This window comes from Carassius carassius, chromosome 6 (assembly GCF_963082965.1).
Source record: "Carassius carassius chromosome 6, fCarCar2.1, whole genome shotgun sequence".
NCBI classification, from domain to species: Eukaryota; Metazoa; Chordata; class Actinopteri; order Cypriniformes; family Cyprinidae; genus Carassius; species Carassius carassius.
Genome location: NC_081760.1, coordinates 32,069,810 through 32,092,286, shown reverse-complemented (window position 1 = coordinate 32,092,286; position 22,477 = coordinate 32,069,810). Strand labels below are relative to the sequence as shown.

The 22,477-nt window shown below is 40.1% G+C and overlaps 1 protein-coding gene across 1 annotated transcript; it reads right to left on the bottom strand.

Annotated features, from left to right (window-relative positions):
• Positions 1-532: 532 nt before the first annotated feature.
• Positions 533-22,343, bottom strand: LOC132142653 (eukaryotic translation initiation factor 5B-like). The gene is made up of 24 exons (XM_059552686.1): positions 22,206-22,343; positions 13,308-13,427; positions 12,829-12,904; positions 12,060-12,705; positions 9,592-9,797; positions 9,361-9,511; positions 9,180-9,272; positions 8,999-9,085; positions 8,329-8,397; positions 7,931-8,223; positions 7,727-7,834; positions 7,530-7,640; positions 7,369-7,436; positions 6,691-6,832; positions 6,482-6,613; positions 6,193-6,375; positions 4,820-4,981; positions 4,599-4,730; positions 4,306-4,437; positions 3,111-3,187; positions 2,868-3,032; positions 2,132-2,270; positions 1,813-1,974; positions 533-1,503 (listed from the first exon to the last, which is right to left on the bottom strand). Exons 1-24 carry the CDS (start codon positions 22,238-22,240, stop codon positions 1,396-1,398), a joined length of 3,597 nt encoding a protein of 1,198 aa, XP_059408669.1. The 5' UTR covers positions 22,241-22,343; the 3' UTR covers positions 533-1,395.
• Positions 22,344-22,477: the final 134 nt, after the last annotated feature.

The following is a 22,477-nucleotide window of genomic DNA, read 5'->3' as shown; positions in this document are numbered from 1 at the left end:
ATATACATTAATAATATTCAAACAAATAAAAGTCATTTACTCTCTCTTTTTTTTTTGGCTGGACAAGGTTTGGTCACTGACTGGAATTCATTATATTTAACAAAAGGAGAAAAACACATTTAAGGACCTTTAGGATTTTCTAATTAAGTGCATTCTCGCTCACATTGCCATTATTGTAATATAGCAATACATGTATGTAGTAGCCTATTAATATACATTCTATGTGCTGTAATGAAGTACTGAAAAACATCCAATCAACACAATTTTTTAATAATTAAAACCAGCATAAATTGACTACACCTAACACTACCATGATGTATACCATAATGTGCATATAGATATATATTTTCTTTTTACACATCAGTTATGAGGACGAGTTTTCCCACATTATAGCTGGCTTTTGATATTTTGGAGCAAAAAAATATCACAATATCTTTGTGGCGGTCATAAATGGTGTCTTTTTCTTCATTTCTTGAACTTTTGTGAGATTCACCTGCGTATTTATCACCACAACGTAAGAACGAACAACATCTATAAATAGGCCATCTCTTTATTGTTGATTTTCATGTGTCAATTTCTTTTGATATTTCATATTCAACATGAGGAAGGGACGGGCCTTTCACACAAGTTCACTCACTCCTGGTGAAGGTGTCAGTGGGCACAAAGGAAACTCGAGGGGGAGAGGAAGAAAGAGTCCGGTTCTGGCTGGGAGAATATAGCTTTAAAAAGGACCATTTTAAGAACTGCACTCCACAAAGGAAAGAAAAAAGCAGGGCAAATGAAAATACTGATAAGATCAATGTTTTTTTGATATCTAAAATCCTAGCTAAATCTGCAGCAGTCATTCACGAAAGCCACACTGACTTCACTTTACAACTTTTGATTTAAACCAGGTCCGATCTCGGGTCAAAATCAGCAGCTCAAGTTTACTCCAGCCATACTTTGAGAATACCATGAGATAAAAGAAAAATAAACTGGATTGATCAGAGAGAACAGGCACGTTTGGAATAATTGTAAAGGTTGTCTAACATTTTCTAACATTTGTCACTGTTTAAAACAGTGGTAAAAATTTCAGTTTCTCATAGAAAAACTTTTTTCCTTGCTTTTTTCCCCACTTTTTTGTTTTGAATGTGTCCCCAACGCTCCCCACCACCCAAAAAGCGTTGGAGAAGATAAGGGGAGTGGTGTAAGTGTTTACCCATGCACACGAGAAACTAGTCCTCAATACGGGACTGTGCAAGGCTGTGTCTGAGTACAAATGTCCTTAAATGTATGAGCAACACCGATGTCTCCACAATCACAGGTGACCTTCAGGAGTGAACAGCGTGTAGCGTTTGTATGTGTGCACGGGGGTCGTTTAGATCTACGATCAGTCAGTCACAGTCTCTAGTGTGTTCAGATGATTTCAAAGGTTTTCTTCAGTTCCATGATTAATTGCCAGTCCGATTTCTGCATCTCGTCTCTGAACCAGTTCTTCAGAGCGTCGATTGACTGACGGGTGATCTGCAAGAGATAAAGGAAGAAATGCAAGAGTGCAGCGACACTCGTATTAAAATATTTTCCATTTAGCTTTTTCCTTTTATTTTTAGTTTGTCATTTTAGTATATTAGTTAGGTGCCAGGGCAAAAGTTCAAGTTATTATTGTTTGAAAGTTATTAGAATGCATCAAATAAAAAATTAATTATGAAATTCTACAAATTAAAATATACATTTATTATACAATTTTATTATAATTGAAACGAAAAGAACACCATTTCTGGGCATAATGTGTGCTCCAGAGGCTTTATTTCAGGATGCAGTGAGAGAGCATACCTTGCTAACAATGATGTCTACAGCCTCAAAGTGTCTGCCGTACATCTTGGGTGCTTCTCCAGGAATTGGCTCTATTTTCACACAGATCTCTTGCCCTTTCTTAGCACTTTCTACGGACTTGTGATTTATTTCAATACCAGTCACAATGCCAATATCCACAAACTGAGAGAGAGAGAGAGAGAGAGAGAGAGAGTGTGTGGCACAAATGAATGCAAACAAAAATTTCACCTTAAAATAAACTGCTAAAATGTAAAAGCTGACAATGGAGGAAAGGAGCTTCTCTGCTTCTTTCACTGTTGAGCCTAAAGTGTGCACTCACCCCTTTGCTGGGCACACACACAGGAGTGCCTGTTCTCAGCACTCCAGCATCCACAGTGACGCCCATGACTATGGGATCTCTGGAGTTGAAGATGAACTGGGGCAATATCCTCAGCTTACAGGGGAACACAGCTATGTGTCTGAAAAAGAGAAAAACCTTCAGATATTCAGACTACAAACATTCAGAAGAACCGACCTGTTTTTTTTTTTTTCAAAGAAACCACTGTGATCACTATCTTGAAGAATTTAGTCTTGATTGTGATGTGACATGTTTTGGCTCAGGTGAGTTAGTGGTAAATTGTTTTTCAGATTTAACTATGTTTTCAAAAGAAGTCTCTTATGCTCACCAAGGCTTCATTTATTTGATCCAAAATGTTGCAAAACAACATTGTATTATATGTATTATAATTTATTTACATACTTTAATGCATTTTAAAGTGTAACTGATTCCTGTGATGCAAAGTTGAATTAGCAATTACCCCAGTCTTCATTTCTTATTATTATCAATGTAGAAAACAGCTGTGCTGCTTAAATTAAAAAAATTTAAGTGTGATATGTTTTTTCAGAATTCTTTGCTGAATAGAAAGTTTAAAATAACAGCATTTGTTCGACATAGAAATTTTTCGACACTTTTGTATAATTCCTTGATGAATCAAAGTTTAGTATTAACTAGAAAGTGGACAGTAGTGTATGTGTCAATAATCAGAAGGGGAGGATGAGGGCAGTAGATAACACACTTGAATTCATCCTGTTTTTGTTTCTTGTAGTCTTCTCTGTATTTGGTGAAGGCATCAAACAGATGGTAGATGATCTCAGCACTGAAAATGCGCACACCGAGACTGTCGGCCATCTCCTGAGAATCTCGCTCTATTTTCACATCGAACGCCAGGATCACTGCATACCTACAGGAAGAGAGAACGAAAGATTAGGACAACAATCTCACAAGAGGAGATATATTATGTATCAATCAGAATACATACTGTGGATCATGCTCCAACATAGTGGAGGCTTTCATGACGTCTTTCTTGTGGACAGGACCAATGTTGATGCCAGCATACTGAGGGACAGAGAGAGAATCTTTCCTTATCTTAACTACATTGTGACTAGCTCCATGTGGAAAAAGAACACCCCAAAAAACAATACTTCAACATGGCAGCCAAGACAAAAGAAAGGCTGATTTGAAGTATATTTGCATTTCATCTGAACTTCAAAATATCAAATCAAATAAAAAAAATGGACTAATTTGAAAATAGTTTATGCACTACGTATTTTTATGCAAAATGCATAAACTCAAATATGAAACTGTGCTACGGGTGATTTGTGATTGTCCAATTTGGTCGTGTTTGTATAAACAGAAAAAATAGCAAACTGTATAAAAGACAGTAAAACATGCGTGATGAAATTTATTTTACATAATGTGTATTAAATTTGAAATAAATAAAATGAATTATGAAAAAAATATTCGAATTTTGTATTTCTTGATTCTGTAATCCTATTATGAAATTGTATCAAAAATAAAGAAATGACTTAATATTCTTTAATTACCTAAAGAAATATTAAAAAAAAGGATGTAAGCACTGTAATAATATATTAGAAAATGTTAAACTGAGACTGATGAGCAAACTGAAGATGGCGGCATTCTCAGTGCTTTCAAAATAAAAGTCCCATTTCTGGCATCAGCCAAACAGAAAAAGTGATCAGCCACTGCTGATAATAATAATAAAAAAAACACCAAATACTGGCTGATATATCAGCCATGGAGATATACTGTTCAAGAACAGATTTAAAAAAATGGGTTTTATGGAAGTACAGTCAAAACTTATTCAGACACCTTTCACACGTAATCAAAGTTTATTTGCAATAGTTTAGAAAACGGTGATAAAATATGACAAGAACTCAAGAGTTAAACTGTGCCAGAACAAATTCATCTTGATAACGTCAGAAAACACTTCAGCAAAACATGGTCAGGTCAAAGTGTCCGAATCATTTTTGGTCCCAAATTTATCAATATTATAGGTAGTCCACTTTCACGGTTTACTTTATTTTGTTCTCCTCACGTACATAAATGAACTGTAGTGTCCTGCAGCCACTAGTAAAAAAAAATATATAAAAAATGATACCTGGTGTCTGAATAATTTTTGGTCAGAATGTATATGTGAGTGTTTGAAAGCTTACAGGCACTTTGGATGTACGCAGGAACTCCAGCAGAGCTTCCAGAGAGCCGAGTGTGGAGGCCTGCACATACACACCCTTCTCCTCCAGCTTTATGGCATTCAGAGTCTGTTTGAGCTCCCGGATCAACTCGTCCTAGAAACAACCAACAGCAGGATGCAGGAAAGGTAGCAATAAGATTAACTGTTAATTCTGACTTGATTAAGAAAAGAGAGGAAAGATAAAGAAAAGTAGAGTGGGTTCTTAGAGACAGAGAGAAGTACATGACTGATCGGTTTGTAAAGCGACAAAGTTACCTTCAGGACTGGAATTTCATCCTCTTTGTGAGCGACGAGGAGAGGCAGACCTGCCAGCGTCTTCTCCAGATCTTTCCCCAGGATCTTAACCCCCTGAGCCGTCGACACTTCTTTGTGCTTCTCATACGGATTCTGTATCCAGCGAGAAGAAAAATATAACAAGTGAGTTACAAACAAGCTCAGAGTTCACAGCGAACTAAACATATAAATGTGCATGAGACCTTCACTCTGAGCTCTTTCAGAGGTGGTGGGAGGAGCAACCCTCTGATCTGAGTGACGATTGGTCCATCTACACCAGGGACGATAATAGTCTCGCCCTCCCGCAGACAACCGTTGATCAGGATCACGTCTATCGTCGTACCCATGCCAGGTAGAGCTTTTACCTAAGATACAGAACATGGACAGCAGAGGTTATATTGCAGCTGGGCTCCATGGGAAGAAAAAACGAAGTGTTAGACTTAGGGATGTCCAGATCCGATCACGTGATCGGAAATCGGGCCCGATCGCGTGGTTTCAGACTCGATCGGAATCGGACGTTACCTCCCGATCAGGACTCGGATATATATATATATATTCTCATTAATTTTTAACACATCTTTTGTTATGCGGTGGCACAGAGTTAGACCCTTTTGACTCCACACAGAAACAGCAACGCGTGCGGCATGACCAGCTCTTGGTTTTCAAGAGCTGGTGTGAATAAATATAGATTCAAACTCAAAGAGACATGATAGTTTGCGCATGACCTGATATTTCATTCGGACTCAGGATACAGCGAGATGAACATCACAGAGCGCTAAACTCTCATGCAGTGTGTGTTTCATTCATACTCGAAGCCGGAGCGCGCTCTCGCGCTGATATCAGGAAATTCCTAATATGGACAAAAGCGTCCAGCTATGCTGTGGTGCTCACAGGAAAACAGAAACTTATGCAAACACGAAGACATTAATATACGATCACGACAATAAATTGTTCTTCAAGTCATCTCCAGAAGGTGATAAATAAAGTATGAACAATGCAGTGCTGATTGACATAGCATTTATTACAGTATAGAAACTATTCAGCATTATTATGAGATAAACAGTGTTTGTAGTATATAAACAAATCATTATTATTTGTTATTTTCCAGCATTTATATATTTCTAAGCCAATTAAAAGCAAGAAATTAGAGAAAAAATAAAGTTGCCTATACTACCAGTCTGAAGTTTTTGAACAGTAAGCTTGTTAAGGTTTTTTTTTTTTTTTTTTTTTTTTTTTTAAGAAGTCCCTTCTATTCACCAAGCCTGCATTTATTTGATCCAAAGTACAGCAAAACAGTAAGATTTTGAAATATTTTTACTAGCCTATTTAAAATAGCTGTTTTATATTTGAATATATTTAAAAATGTAATTTATTGAACACCCTGGATCTGTTTTTTCGCTCTTCTTTATTATTTTTTTATGTATTATAGAAGTATCGGATCGGGACTCGGTATCGGCAGATACTCAAAATCAAATGACTCGGACTCGGACTCGAGGACAAAAAAACCTGATCGGGACATCCCTAGTTAGACTGCTATGATCTGTTAGCAGGAACTCATTTAAGCTTGTTCTCTTACCTCCATAACCTGTGCCCGTAGTTCATCACAATGAGCCAGTCGGCGGGCCAGCATGGTCTGCGTGAGCTCCACCAGCAGGGCGATGAGGTTCCCCATCCCGTCACCCGAGTGGGCCGATGTGGGAACCAGGGACACAAACGTACGAGGGTCTTTGTTCTCGTAGAACAGGGCAGCGTTAAGACCCTGAGGATTGCAAGACACACAAGATGGCACTTGTAAAACTCAACAGGGTGACTTTTGCAGCTCAATAGTAAAAGTGACTGTACTATACAAGACGATGACAACAGACCTGCTGCGCAAACTCTACGATGACAGCTTTAGCCCTCTCATCAAACTCATCCTTGGTGTTTTTCTTCTGCTTCTTCAGTGTGGCCACCACGTCTGTGTCTGGACTCTTCTTCCAGTCATACAGACGGTCAATCTGAGAAAGAAGCACATAAGCATTCAAATACTTGCTGCAGTCATCGGTATAAACATTCTGAAGTCAGTATCTGGCACCTTGTTGAGAGCCACTATGAAGGGGCATTTCTTCTCCTTCAGCAGGTTGATGGACTCAATCGTCTGTGGCTCTAAACCGTGCATGATATCCACCACCAGGATGGAGATGTCACACAGAGAACTACCCCTGTTCCTCAGATTACTGAAGGGAAAAGAAGAGTGCCATTAAAACACACAAACACTATAAAAACAACGTTTAAAAGCCATGGTGGACTGACACCTTGTTGTTGTTTTTTTACAATATCTACATATTTTATAAATCCGATAACAACAAGACAATATTCAATACTAATTTTCATATAAAAACAAAACCATTAATAAGACTAATACACACACACACACAACCAATTTAAAAGTCTGGAGTTTTTCAAGGCTGCAAATTATTTGATAAAAAAATACAGTAAAACAGAGGTTTAAATTTAAAATAACTTCTCTATTTAAATATATTTTAAAACTACTATCAATGTAAAAAACTGTGGTGCTGCTTAATATTTTTGTAGAAGCTGTGATATTTTTTTTTTTAAATCTCAAAAAAAAAAAAAAAACTCTAAAGAGCAGCATTTATTTAAAATTGAAAAGTTTTGTATCATTTTGCAAATGTATTTACTGTAACATAAATGGTGGTGTATAAAATCTATTACTATTTATTGACACAAAAATGATAAGTACAGTGTGTACCTGAAGGACTCGTGTCCAGGTGTGTCAATAATGAGCATGCCAGGAATCTTCACATTCTCCTTGTCAAACTGAAGTAAATGTACAAACACATCTTAATAACTTTTAAAGAATCACATGGGGAAAACAGAATGAGAGGATGTGGATTACAGAAAGATTCTTACATTTTTCACCATCTTGGTTTGTTCTAATATTGTTTCCAGGGGCACATTAGTAGCTCCGATCTGCTGTGTGATACCACCAGCCTCACCATCCTGAACATGTGTGTGTCTCAGCTGACAGACAGAGAAGAAGAAAACCGTATTAAACACACAAAAACCACACAGGTGTTTAAGTCCACATCAGGCACTTTGAAACGCACCTTATCCAGGATTTTGGTCTTCCCTGTGTCCACATGACCCAGCACACACACCACAGGAGATCGGAGCTTGTCAAAATTAATGTTCTTCAGGTTTTCCTGTCTTCGTTTCTGCACACAAAGAAAAACGCAGTTGAGTCTACTTTGTTTATTAAAATGTGCATAAATATGTACACGTTGTGTAGTGCAAAAGACTGTATTGTGTACCTCTATGCGTCTCTTGGCCTTGTCATAAAGTTTCTCCTCTTTGCTTCGGTCATCGTCTGAATCACTCTCGCTGCTCGACTCAGAGCTCGGCTCTTTTCTTGCTTTATTTGTGGTCATCTTGTTGCTGGTGTCTTTGTTGTCCTCCTCATCCTCACTCTCCTCCTCTCCTTCATCCTCTTCGTCGTCCTCCTCATCTTCATCATCTTCGTCATCCTCTTCTTCCTCACTGCCGTTCGCTTGGTCTTCAGCAGGTTTCTGTGATGGCTTCACCTCGATGTGAACCTTCTTCATTTCTGTGAAAGCACAAATGTCAAATTAATCACTCACTACAAACTACCACCGAATGACTTAAGATTTAAAAAAGACTTGCATCCGTGGGAAAGCATGTTTACACCCACCTTTCTCCTCATCGCTTGCCATGGCCTCCCAATCGTCCAGATCAGCAGCCTCTGCTTTCGGCTCCTTAACTGTTACAATGAAAATGGTAGAATTTAGAGTTAGCTATCCTTGTTTACAGCCATGAATGATGAATAGACAAATCCTTATCATTGATCAAGTCTATAAAAGTATTTTCACTTAATTAACGATGCAGAAAATGTGGCCAGAATTGTGGAATCCAGGCATAAAAACTGAATTTACTGTACTGTGTGGACTGTCACAGAATATGACCATTTTTGAATTTGTAAATCAAATTACAATACAGACTGGACTACAACCACAAACAGGCCTATCAGCATTTTAAAGGTTTTAACAATGGACCGCCAAAATAAAAGTCTTCTAACTTGAAATTATGATAAAACGTATATATAACTACTGTTCAGTTACATGTATTTCAAATAGTAGTAATAGTAACAATAATAAGCAACTTTTTTTTAATGTATAAATATTTTATACATTTCAATATAAAAAATAATATATTTACACAAGTTTTTATAAAGTAACATTTTGTTGTACAGCATTGTAAAGTTTCTTAATGGCTAAAATGTAATTAAGACACCAAGATAGAAATCCAGAAAAAAATAATACGCATTTCAAAGGGCCCTAAATTTGAGAAACTGAAGTAATTACCTTGCTCCGCTTCGGGTTTTTCCACTTCCATCTCTGAGGTGACTGGCTGAGGCATCTCTGTTGTGGGTGTTGCCACTTCTGAAGTCTCTAATATAAGCAAAGAAAATGTTAGGACGTCTTTAACTCTCCTTGATTACGACAGGTAAATACAAAGAGCAAGAAATAGGTGTCGGGATCAAACCTTCAGCAGTATGTGCTGTTGGCTTCTTTTTTCTCTTATCAGAGTAAACAGGCTTCTTCTTTGGCATTGCATCTTTGGATGGCACTTCAACACCTGAAAAGAAGCCAAATACACCGAAAGGTCAAACAAACAAATAAATAAATATTTCTTTCATCATAACTGCTATCAGTCATGTTCTCACCCTGAGCCTGCAGCACTCGCAGCGTGGCTTCTGCTCTGGCTCGAGCCTCTTTCTGAGCCTTGGTAAGGAGCTTCCCCTCCTTCTTTAGCCTCTCTTTTCTCTCCTTATCCTTTTGTTTCTTCTTTTCTTTCCTCTCGGCCTCTAGACGCTCCTGTGGATGAAGGTTTCAGAGAAGCAGGAACTATAATGATTTTTGACACCATGAGCTTGAGTGACTGTTTTTCTACTGACCTGCTCCAGTCGCTGAGCCTCCAGCTCCTCCAGCCGTCTCTGTCTCTCCTCCTCTTCTTTTTTGGCTTGTTCCTCCTCCTCCTTCATTTTGGCCAGGGCCTCTTGCATTGCTCTCACTGTTGCTTTGCTGGGACCCTTTTTCTTCTCCTCCTTTTCGCCTTTCTTCTTCTTCTTGTCCTTTTTTTTTTTATCACCATCAGCCTCCTCTGTAGAAAAGCAGAGGAAAGAGGAACATGAATGCTTATGACTTCATGATATATTCAATATTCACAATCATTCTGCTTCAATCAACTTAGTTTCTTATAGAGTGTGTTTGACTAATATTTTGATCACCCCTTGCCTTACGACTATTAGAGCATTAAGACTTCAGGAGTAAAAATGGCATTAGAATCGAAAAGTTTGAATCATTTCCATGAAACAGTTCTGATTCAAACAATCATGCCGAATTATTACTTTTTTCCCTTCTTTTTTTTTTGTGAGAAAAAATTATAAATATATACAAAATCATGTCTGCGGGTTTGAATAAAGGCTTTCCTTCATTCTAGAAAAGACATGTATATCAAGTTATATTATACATATGTATGCATGCATATATATATATATATATATATATATATATATATATATGTATACATGTATGTATATATATATATATTAGGGGTGTAACGGTACGTGTATTCGTACCGGACCGTTTCGGTACAGGGCTTTCGGTACGGTGCACGTGTGTACCGAATGACCGAATGCAATATTTTGTTTGCGGAACATAGGTAAATTTTCGTGTTTCCAAACGAACATATTAAGTGGCGGAAGTCTCCGCGTTCAGCGCAAATCCCGCCCTGCAGCTGATTCTAAGGCCGGTGACACACTGGCTGCGTGGCGTTTCTGCTGTGTGTCAGTTGCTTTGCGTATTCTGTGTCTTTACACACCAGAATCGTGCCTGACGCGGCACTGGCGCACTGCTGATACTGTAGGTGACATAGAGGGAGACCGCCGACACACCAGGATCTTGTCTTTACGACAACAATATCTATAATTCATGTTGAGCATAAAAATAAAGCCTACTGATAAAGGACACCGTCAACAGTATTGACGGCAAAATAGACTATGTTTGACAGGTGCAATATGCCAGTGTGTCACCGGCCTAAGGTTTTCAAAAGGCATCACGCGAGTGTGAACATCACTACAACTAGGAAAAAAGTTATTGTAAATGCAAACGCAGCTCCCGTCGACATTTAAACAGACCTTTGCTCTTAATTCCGATCGGTCCAACACAATAGCAAAATCTGAGGAGGTCTAAAAACTGAAACTGTTGATGCTGCACTTTACACTTTGGAAAAGTTATATATATTTTTTTAAATATAAGCAGGCCTACAAGCTGGGATTGGTAATGCTGCACTGTAATCATAGTTATTTATTTATATTTTTCATTATATTTTATTATATAAAATAGGCCCCCTAAAACAGCTCGTTTAAACACGCCCCACATGTCTACGTCACTATGTGGAAATAATTGGTAATGCTGCCCAAATGCTGCCCAAAAGAAAGAAGCCGTGGCTTCAGTAACACAGTTAATGTTGAAGCAGCCAAGTCAGCTAGATGCTGTGTGTTTCTAGGCAAAAGCAAAAGCACTTTATTTGGCCTTCTGAAACTAGATGCATTTAGGAATCTTTAAGATTACTTACAACAGAACAGCATCACATTTTATGGATGACCGTTTCGTGAACCTAGGATCATTCTGAGATCATTCTGACTTTGCTACGACAATCTGGCTCTTCTGTATCAGCTAGTGTAAGTACGCTTTGTTATTAGATTAAGTATTTGCTATTGAATGTTCAAATGCATAGTTTTGCATGTTGTGTGAGTGTGTGTGTGAGTGTGTGTGTGTGTGTGTGTGTGTGTGAGAGAGAGAGAGAGAGAGAGAGAGAGAGAGAGAGAGAGAGAGGGTCACATCTCAGTGGAGTCAGCTGTCTTAACGGTCCGTGGCTTGTGTACTGCAAACACATATGAGATTCATCACTGTCTGTCACGCGACTCTGTTCCCCTTTCAGACTTGAACTGATGGTAAAACTAAGGACATTATTAACTGTCTTTAAATTTATTTTGAAAGATGAAGCTCACAATTATGGAAAGGGGCATTACATTTCTGACGAGTGCTTGTGGTGTTCAGCCAATCACAATGCACTGGGTCAGTTGGCCAATCAGAACAGACTGCTCTTGTCAGAAGGAGGGACTTTGTAGAAAACGACACATTTGAGAGACGAGGGGCATAGAGGAACTACAATAATGTATAGTATTTGAAAAAGAATGTGTTTTTTTTTTTTTTTTACATTAAAGCATGTCAACATATTCTGTTACACCAAATACACAAAATAATGATCTTTAAAAAAAGCATCATATGACCCCTTTAAATGGTAGTGTATTCATGCATAAACACCCCTGAGGGGACAATGTTCTAAGGACAATCTCACCTTCTCCCTGGACATCAGCTCCATCCTGCTCTACTGAAGCCTCTGCCTCTGTTTTCTTGCTCTCTGTTGAAGGTGTGATAGCAGGTTTCTCTGGTTCCTTCTTTAAGGCCTCCTCTTCTTTCTCCTTCTTGGCCCTCAGCTTGGCCTTCTCCTCTTCTTTCTTCTTCCTCTCCCTCTCTTTTTTCTCTGCTTTCTTCTGCGCGGCTGTCTTTATCTTGAAGGCCGATTCTTCTGCTTCATCTTCCTCACTGGCTGGTTTGGGTTTGGTTTTACCTTTTTTCTTGCGTGTGGCTTGAGAATCATCATCTGATTCATCATTGTCCGCCGCTCCTCCACCCTTCTTTGCACCACCATCTTCATCGTCCTCCGAGTCAGACACACCCTTTTGGTCACCTTTCTTTTTAGCCTTAGGTTTCTGCCGTGACTGCGAGCCCTCGTCCTCAGAGTCTGAAGCAGGACCATCAGGAGCGGGAGCCGCCAGCGTCTTTGTGTCTTTCGTCCTGTTCTCGTTTTCCATGTTGTTTTGACCCTGATCTTCATTACCTTCCTCATCTCCCAGATTTGCCTTTTTACCCTTCTTGGCCTTCTTCTTGTCTGCTTTACTCAGAGTGGGCTCAGGTTCAGTGTCCGCTACTGAATCGGATTTCTAAGATGGAAAAACATGTGGAGAAAGTGCTGTCAATGACACGTGACTCTTGTAATACTGGCACTATTAGAAGAGAGGGGAAAACAAAAGACAATGTGCTTATCACTTTGTGTTACTGAATACCTTTTCTTCCTCTTTAAATTTGCCTCCTTGGTTTTCTAATGACAGTGCCTCCAGTTCTTTCTGAATGTCATCCTCACTGCAAGTAAGAGTTCATTTATTCCCAAACACTCACACTAATGTTCAAAAGATTGGGGCCAATAAGATTTTTTTTTTATTAATACGATTAGTTTGCAATGACATTAAATTGATCAAAAGGTGACAGAAAATACATTTATAATGTTACAAAATAAATTATATTAAAAAAATGCTGATAATAATAATCATTAAAAAAAGTGTCTTGATCAGCAAATCAGCATATTAGAATGATTTGGAATGAAGACTGGAGTAATGATGCTGAAAATTCACAGGAATAAATTATTTGAAAATATATTACAGTATATTACACATGGTGATAACAATATTACCTTTTATTTCCTGTATTTTTGTTATTATGTTATTATTAACTGTATCAGTATTAGTGGGAAGAGGTGAAGACCTACTCAAAGTCATCCTTCTTTTCTTTCTTTTTCTTGCTCTTTGATTTGCTCTGCTCCTTGCCAGCTCCTGCTCCTTCAATTTCAGCTGCAAGCGCGTCAATGTCAACTCCCTCGTCCTTGGCACTATGAAAAGCAGAAAATAACAGATTACATTTTTCACTACTGTACATTTAAAAAAATATATTGAGCTATACTTATAAACTGGGCCATAAGTTCTTTACAGCATATGACTGAGAAAACAGTTAACATACATGTACAGTGCAATAAAAAAAAATTAACCTGAGAAAATGCAGACCACCAACTAAGCAATCGGCCAGGAAAACAAACACCTGTTACCAGAGATTTAGAAACAACAGTATGTCCATTACAGACTTTTGATTTTCACTAAAAGTTCTTCTATTTTACACTAGTGGTGTAAGATGATACATGTTTTATGTCAAACTAAACAATAAACATTACACCAGCAGTACAGATGCATAAAACATCCCTAAAGACCACTCTAGATAACTAATGAAAGCACATAGCAATATTTACAATATTATATACACAAAAACTGAGCATATTAAAAACCTAAACTCAAATACCTTACCTATCATGTCAAACACAGTAACGATGAGGAATTGAACTTGTGCTGCTTATATAGTGGAGCCTAAAGCCCTCCTTGCATGCTTGTTGCATCAGAAAGGGAAAATTACCGTCATCACAGGGCAGAGCCCTCACACATAAAGCTGCTGCCCTCAGCAAGCACAGAGCAGGTGATGAAACCACCAGTTAATAGATGGAGAGAAGTTAAATAAAGCTGAAAAGATGTTTTAGCACACCATGTTTCTTTGACACAATGCAAAGCCTTTTTTTCCGAAGGGCAGTAATAGTCTTTAAAAGTCCTTGTTAGCCATCAACTGAACAAGTACTAATCCCTACCAGCAAAGATCACATTCAAACCGCTCTCCTAAAATCACCCCATTTGAAGCAAATCAGTCCAACGGGACTCGTTTTTATGTCATGTGTATGTAAATTAATGTTTACTTTAGATGTTATCTGCAGTGTTTACGGTCTTTTGGGGCAGGATAAGCGATATATTTAAATCGTTTAGGTGGGTGTGTCTGCTGTACTCTGACAACACATAACTAATCCAACACAAAATATTGTCTAATTCTTTATGAACATAATTATTCAAGAATTATTAAACGAACATATTAGTATCAGAAATGGATTTGAATATACTATTACAATGAATAATATAATTATGTTGTGAATATTGATCAAGCTTAGCTTACTATCTTGAAAAATAAAGCTTTATGTCTTTAAATCCGTACTGTATATACTTTGTCGTTTGTTTTATATGTTGAGGTCACGTCCGTCTGATGTTTATCATGTTCATTATGTTCACTACTGTAATGAACATAGCTTTTTAATAAGTAGGGGAAATTCCCGACATGTAAAAAAATAACCGTTTACATGCCTACTAGGGTGTTTGCCCCCCCAATGTGTTGCTACCTTGCCGTGGTGGGGAGGCTTGCGTGCCTCCGTGACCCTGAGGGCTATACCGGCGGGGGCAAGGCCCCTGGCAGGTTTAACCAAGCCGGGCAGGACTCATGGTAGAGGACAGACGAAGAGCAACACCTGGTCCTCCAGGTTGGGGGTTGGGCGTGGGGCCAACAACCCCACCCCGGAAAAAGAAATAACGTTACAGATTCGCGAACAAGTAATTCAAAAGTAACTAAGGCCCTGGGAGAGGATGGACCCACAGCTGGAGAAAGTATGACGCCTAGTAGGGAAAGCCCCTTGGAAGCTACTAGGCTGACAACCATCATCTCCACCAGGACCACCACTAATATCGGAACATGGAATGTCAGAACCATGTTTGAAACCGGCAAAACAGCTCAAGTGGCAGCCGAGATGAGACGCTACAATCTAGATCTTCTGGGAATCAGTGAGTCTAGATGGATAGGTGCTGGTCAGAAGAAGCTAGCCACAGGGGAGCTGCTGCTGTTCTCAGGCCACGAGGAAGCAAACGCATCCCACAGCCAGGGAGTGGCCCTGATGTTGACAAAGATGGCGCAGAGAGCTCTCAATGGATGGGAGGCACATGGCCCACGGATCCTCACTGCCTGCTTTCGCACAACGAACAGGAGGATCAACATGGATATCATCCAATGCTATGCCCCAACCAATGATAGCGAAGAAGACGTCAAAGAAGATTTCTATAACAGGCTGCTGACCATCATCCAGGCATGTCCAAGACGAAACATCATCGTCACCATGGGTGACTTCAATGCCAAGATCGGCAGTAACAACCAGGGGTATGAGGAAATAATGGGAAAACAAGGTTTGGGGGAGATGAATGAGAATGGGGAGAGATTTGCCAACCTATGTGCCACTACCAACCTAGTCATAGGCGGGAGCTTCTTCCAACACAAACGAATACATAAGGCTACCTGGGTGTCACCAGACCTGATGACGGAAAACCAGATCGACCATGTATGCATCGGGGAAAAGTTCAGAAGATCACTTGAAGATGTACGGGTCAGAAGGGGAGCGGATGTTGCATCCGACCACCATCTCCTGGGCACTCGCATGAAGCTCAAGCTGAGGCGGAACTGGACAGGGCAATCCAGTCAACGCCAGAGGTACAACATCAGTGCTCTGAAAGAAACAGCCAGGCTAGAAATGTTTCGAAGCACACTCTCCAAAAAGGCCCAGATTCCACAGCAGCGGATCGACGGAAAGACCATGGATGAAAAATGGCAGAGCATTAAAGAGGCAATAACATCCACATGTAAGGAAGTGCTAGGTAACAGGAAGCGGGGGCAAAAAAATGGATCTCAGTGGGAACCTTAGAAAAGATCCAGGAGAGGAAAAAGAAGAAGGCAGAAATAAACAGCAGCCGCACACGTGCTAGAAAAGCCAAGGCCCAAGAGCAGTATACAGAAGCAAACAGAATAGTAAAGCGGAGTATAAGGGCAGACAAGAGAAATTACATGGAGGAACTGGCAGCAGAGGCAGAAGATGCGGCTCAAAATGGTAACATGAGAGAGCTTTATACAAACATCAAAAAGCTCTCAGGTAAATACAGCCTACCAGAGAGGCCAGTCAGGGACAGAGAAGGAAAAGCTATTCCAGGGATAGAACAGCAAAAGCATAGATGGGCAGAGCATTTTGAGGATCTCTTGAACAGACATTCTCCATTAAACCCAGTAAATATCCAGCCAGCCAGCTGTGACCTTCCTATCGTTTGTGGTGTTCCATCGAAGGAAGAAATGTATAAGGCCATCAAGCAATTGAGAAACGGGAAGTCAGCCGGGCCAGACACCATTCCTGCAGAAGTTTTAAAAGTGGACGAAGTGACCACTGTGGAAATGCTCTATCATCTATTCCAAAACATCTGCGAGGAGGAAGACATTCCAACAGAGTGGAAGGAGGGCTATCTCATCAAGCTCCCCAAGAAGGGTGATCTTAGTTCCTGCTCCAACTACAGGGGGATAACACTGCTGTCAACCCCAGGCAAGATATTCAATAGAGTCCTCCTAAACAGGATAAAAGACGCGGTCGACCCACATCTCAGAGACCAACAAGCTGGCTTCAGAAAGAGTAGATCCTGCATTGACCAGATAACAACTCTGCGGATTATCCTGGAACAGTCTTTGGAGTGGAACTCACCTCTCTATGCCAATTTTATTGACTATGAGAAGGCATTTGACAGCGTGGATAGGCAAACCACCTGGAGTCTGTTGAGACACTACGGTGTACCAGCAAAGATCACTAACATCATCAGGAACTCATATGAGGGAATGACCTGCAGAGTGGTACATGGCCAGCAGCTTACAGATGCCTTCCAAGTGCGAACAGGGGTGAGACAAGGATGCCTATTGTCACCCTTCCTTTTCCTGTTGGCAATAGATTGGGTAATGAAGACATCAACTACCCAGAAGAGGAATGGCATCCAATGGACACCTTGGACACAATTGGATGACCTCGACTTTGCTGATGACCTGGCACTTCTTTCCCACACCCAGCAACAAATGCAGGAGAAGACCAATATCATTGCAACTCATTCAGCAAGCCTTGGACTCATTATACACAAAGGGAAGAGCAAGATTCTCAAAGTCAACAACAACAACACGGCCCCCATCAGGCTAGAAGGAGAAGCACTAGAGGAAGTGGAAAGCTTCACCTATCTTGGCAGCATAGTCGACAAGTTGGGGGGGACAGAGGCGGATGTGAAGGTGCGGATTGGAAAGGCAAGGGCAGCTTTCCACCAGCTGAAGAAAGTCTGGGGATCCTCTGAGCTGCCTAGGAACACCAAGATCAGGATCTTTAACGCCATGCTAAAGCCTGTTCTACTGTACGGTGCAGAGACCTGGAGAACAACAGTCACTACCATGAAGAAAATCCAGTCCTTTATTAACACCTGTCTCAGACGAATCCTAAGGGTACGCTGGCCGAACACCATCAGTAACCTGGAGCTGTGGCAGCGAACAGGACAGCAGCCTACTGAGGAAGAGATCCTCCAAAGACGCTGGAGATGGGTTGGCCATACCCTTCGCAAGCCTGCATCAAGCACAGCAAGACACGCCCTCTTTTGGAACCCACAAGGGAAAAGGAAGAGAGGCAGGCCAAGGAACAGCTGGCGCCACGATCTGGATGCAGATGTGAAGAGGTCTGGCCACACATGGGGACAGTTAGAGAAGTTGGCCCAGGACCGGGACGACTGGAGAGCCCTTGTTCGTGGCCTATGCCCAAAGTTGGGCGGTAGGCGTAAGTAAGTAAGTAAGGGTGTTTGCATTGTAGAGAGATGTTGAGAGATATTTCAGATTTATAAACGCTGACTTGTTAGGTGATGTTTTCTTTTCTCATTAAAATCATACAATTTCCTATTAATTCAATAGAACGTTTATGCACATTAGGGATTAGCAATATGACAGCGCGGCGGCTTCACTTTCATGACGTCATGAGCAATCCAGTTCTATATTATAGATCAGTGCTTACAACAGAGCGCACAGGCGTCTTTCAAGCAGCATACAGCGGTATTGATGGGAATAGTATTCTTATAATGCATTCCAAATTCGTAATAATTTGTAATATATAATTATTCACGGTATTTAGAAGTGCCCACGATAACAATATCGTGCATATTCATCGCCGTGTATATACAGTATATGGATAATACATTTACAAACCTATATATATAGAAATAGAGAGAAATAGAGAGACAAGACTTAGAGGTGCTGTATGTAGGATTGACACAGAGTGGTTGAACTAGGTATTGCAGTCCAAATTCAAAATATTGGAGAGGTTTTTTTTTTTTTCACCCGGCCCTCCTCAGACTTGTGCTGCGTTCCAGGATGGTTCAAACCACGACTCACGACTTTGTAGCATTCCAAGCAAGTCACGGCAAACTGCTTGAGCACAAGGAATTGTAGCTAGATTATTGATTGTATTGCAACGTTATATTGTCCTTAAAGAGTAACTAAACCCTAAACCAACTTTTTTTAGTTAATGATCTATAAGAATGGGGCTTTATTAGTGCTGTTCATTGATTCAAGTAACTTTTTTGACATTTGAGTATAAAGTGTTTTAATTCTACAATATATGGTGTAAAAACGTGTGAGTGCTGCCCTCTTCAGGTTGAACGGTGGCTACTGCAGTTGATTTTTCCTATTGGATGTTGCGGTGGCAAGTGACGTAAGCAGTGGCAGGTGACGTAAGCAGTTTCCAGCTCACCACGCCCCTTGGTACAAGCTACCATGCCCTTGGCAGTATAAAACCATCAAAATCACTGTAGTGAGTCAGGAGCTGGAATTGCGAGTATTGGTAACGACCAGGATAGACTATTATAGCATCTATTTAGCATAGCAATTATATAGTTATTTAGATCTTCAAGTTAGCATAGATTTATCTGTATTTAGTACTGTGGTCAGGATGGTACGGAGGTGTGTTGCTGGTTGCGACAGCACTGCTGGACTGCATAGTTTACCAGCAGACTTTAAAATTAAGCGCCAGTGGTTGCATGCATTTGGCCTGGAAGACCGCAAGTTCCCGCCTAGAGCTCGAGTGTGCAAACTGCGTTTTACACGGGATTGCTTCTCCAACGCAATGGAGGTGGAAATGGGCTTCTCCACACAGCTCGCGCTGAAAAGCGACGCGGTGCGGGAGTTAAGACCGCAGTTTGAGCCAGCGGCTCGAATTGATATGAACAGACACCTCGACACCCTCCACTTCAGGTGAAAGTGGGGGAGAAAACTCCTCTACTTCAAATGATCGCTCTGTTGCAAGGCTACTTGCGTCATTACAGTCACTCTCCATTTTAGCGTCTCTGACAGCAGCTGTCAATCAATTCGTCACTGCGAGTCTCAGGATCACGCTGCACTCGCTCAGCCCCGCCCTAGGTTCGTCCCCTCTATCTCCGCTGTGATCTGCCCACTTTTCAGCATTTTTCAAATATTGTCAGTGGGTGGAGTCAGGCTCTGAGCAGTGGTTTAGTTACACTTTAAGTCAATATAAGTTAAAGGTTGGGTCAGGGGTGTCCGGACCCCCCCTATCTGAGGGTTGTCTCCCCCTAAAATATAATTGAAATATGTGTACTTTAAATAATATAATGATATATAGTTAAACTAATTGTGTAAGTAGTAAAACAATAATATTATTGTGTACCAATTTACTTTTGTCACCGATGTAGTCTGCGCTGTTAGCGATTTTAACGTTTACCCTTGTTTTATACAGGCGTTTACCTAGCTTGTTTAATAACATCTTACACACACCCATATACAAGTCTTTTGCGGGTGCGCATTTAGATTTTCCCGCGTTCACTATGATTTAGTCGGTTTCAGTGGTGGCTCGTCGGGTGAGGCACAGTTTTCCCCAAAATTTTGAGTTGAAAATGAGGAAGATTTAATTTTAATAAAATTCACTATTCATTTCAGTTCATGTCTCAGAATGTATATAATTTTGTTTGTAATTTCACAGTGGTAATACCATTACATGAAAGCTCCGCTTTTCTATCACGAATGTGGCGAATCTGCTGTTGTAGCCTAATTACACCGCTAAGTGAAAGAGAAGGGGAAGGGGAGGGGGAGGCCAGGGGAACCAATCAGCATCGAGTGTTCACTTTCAGCGCTGAGGAGTGCTGAGAAAAGTAACATCATAGAGGAGGCTAGCCTCCCTTCTGCTATATCAACCAACCATCATAGAGACGTAAATTACGTGCTATTAGTTTGAACCTGTTTTTATACAGTCTTATGGTTTGAACGTCTCCCGGAGCGGCTGGGCTGATAATTTACCAAGTATTTATAATGAGTATCGATATTGAATATATTTTATTTACGGTTTCTGACTAAAAGCCACCAAAAAGGCATTTTAAAGTGGTTAAGCAAATAATAATAATAACAATCGGCAGGGATCCCCAGACCAATACAATTAGTTTGCCTCCTCTATTTTAAAATCCACGAGCCACCACTGGTCGGTTTATTATATTTAATATAGTTAATCTAATATAACATCATAGAGTGCAGTTGTTCTCCAGATATTAGCATAACAAATGTGATTTAGATTTTTCTAAAAATTGAATAAACAAGAAGTTTATATTAAGTGCATTTTAGGCACCATATTGCGTGTTTTAGCTCTATTTCACCAACGAAAACTAACAATTAGTAACAGCACTAATTTTGAGAAACACACTGAGGAGGAGTTTCCTAACTGAGTGAATCCACTTTTTGAACAAATCAGTCATTGATGAAATAAATTATTATTTTTTTGTTTTTTTTCCCCCCCCTTTACTTTCACGTCTATAACGATCTCACTATACAGTTGTGTGGGGGTGTATGTCTAGGAGTATGTATGCCTTCATTTTGCTAGGCATGGCAAATGTTTTTATATATGCATGTTTTAATTATAACTGTGAAGCAACAACATTGCTATTAAATGTGCTATATAAATAAATAAAAGTTGAAGTTAAGTTCAAATTCCATTGTATTTTGGTGGCTTGATTGTGTAAACAACTTCAAAAACATTGCAAAAAAAAATGTTTTGAAGAATGTTTTGGTCAATTTAGTCAGCTTTTTCATTGAACAGAAAGTAACTTTGAGAAGGATGATAATGGAACGGTCTCCATGCAATAGTAAGGCTTTCCTCTCTGTACACATATCCTTAAGTACAATTTTGCCTATTTTATTGGTGTCCCCTTCAAAACTTTCTCGTGAGAAATGTTATGTCCCCCCAACATTTAGATGAGATTTTCGCCCGTCTCAGGGGGAAAGTTTACCCATCCCAAGTCGGCTGATGACAGACTGCAAAAGTCCAGGGAGAATTTTTCACAAATTTCTACACGACCAATAGTCGATGGCATCCCATAGAAGAGCGAAGAGCGTTACTGAAGACAATGCGGCGGGCAGCACAATGGAAACGGATGAGGCTGCACTAACGTTACCATGCGATAAATCAGACACCGCGTGTAATACATAAAAGTCACTGCCCTTAAATGCTAAGGTCTTCTGTGTTCGGACAGCGTCTGATATGACAGCAGATGTGAAGTGCAACTAATCTAACCCTCACAGCTGCTGGATCTCTCGATTCAGGGGGGCTGGCGAGACCTGCTCGTTTCTCCGTTTAAAGCAGCTAACGTGTCAAACACACTAATTTACCCAATCAGCCCGTTGTCTTGACTTGCATTATTAAATGTCAGTGATGTCCTTATGTTATCGCTGTAGTTAAAAGGTCAGAATCGTAATGAGGAAAACAGGCCTAGTTACAGCGGCACATGAACTCATGTCCATCAGAAGCTAAAGTTAGCCAGGTGGCTAATAGTGTATCTCCTCAAACATTAACCTGTCAAGACTATAAACAGCACAGTCACTTTGCTGTTAACGGAATCCGTGTTATGCATTCACCCGTGTCCTAACTTACCCGTCATCTCCCTTATTTTTCTGTTTCTTTCCCATTATGTCTGTATAACTGTAACCTCCTCGTTGCGGTGCAGCGTAGTCGGTGTTAGCGCTTCAAGTTAGACGTGCTCGCACTGCGCATGCGCACTTGACAATGATCTTCAGCGCAGATCTTTAGCGCACATGGATAGTTTGTACAGCAACATTTAAAGAGAAAAGATACAGTTTGTATGCAATTTCTGGATATTTTACTTAAGTATGATATAGTTTTTATGCATTTTTAATAAACCACAC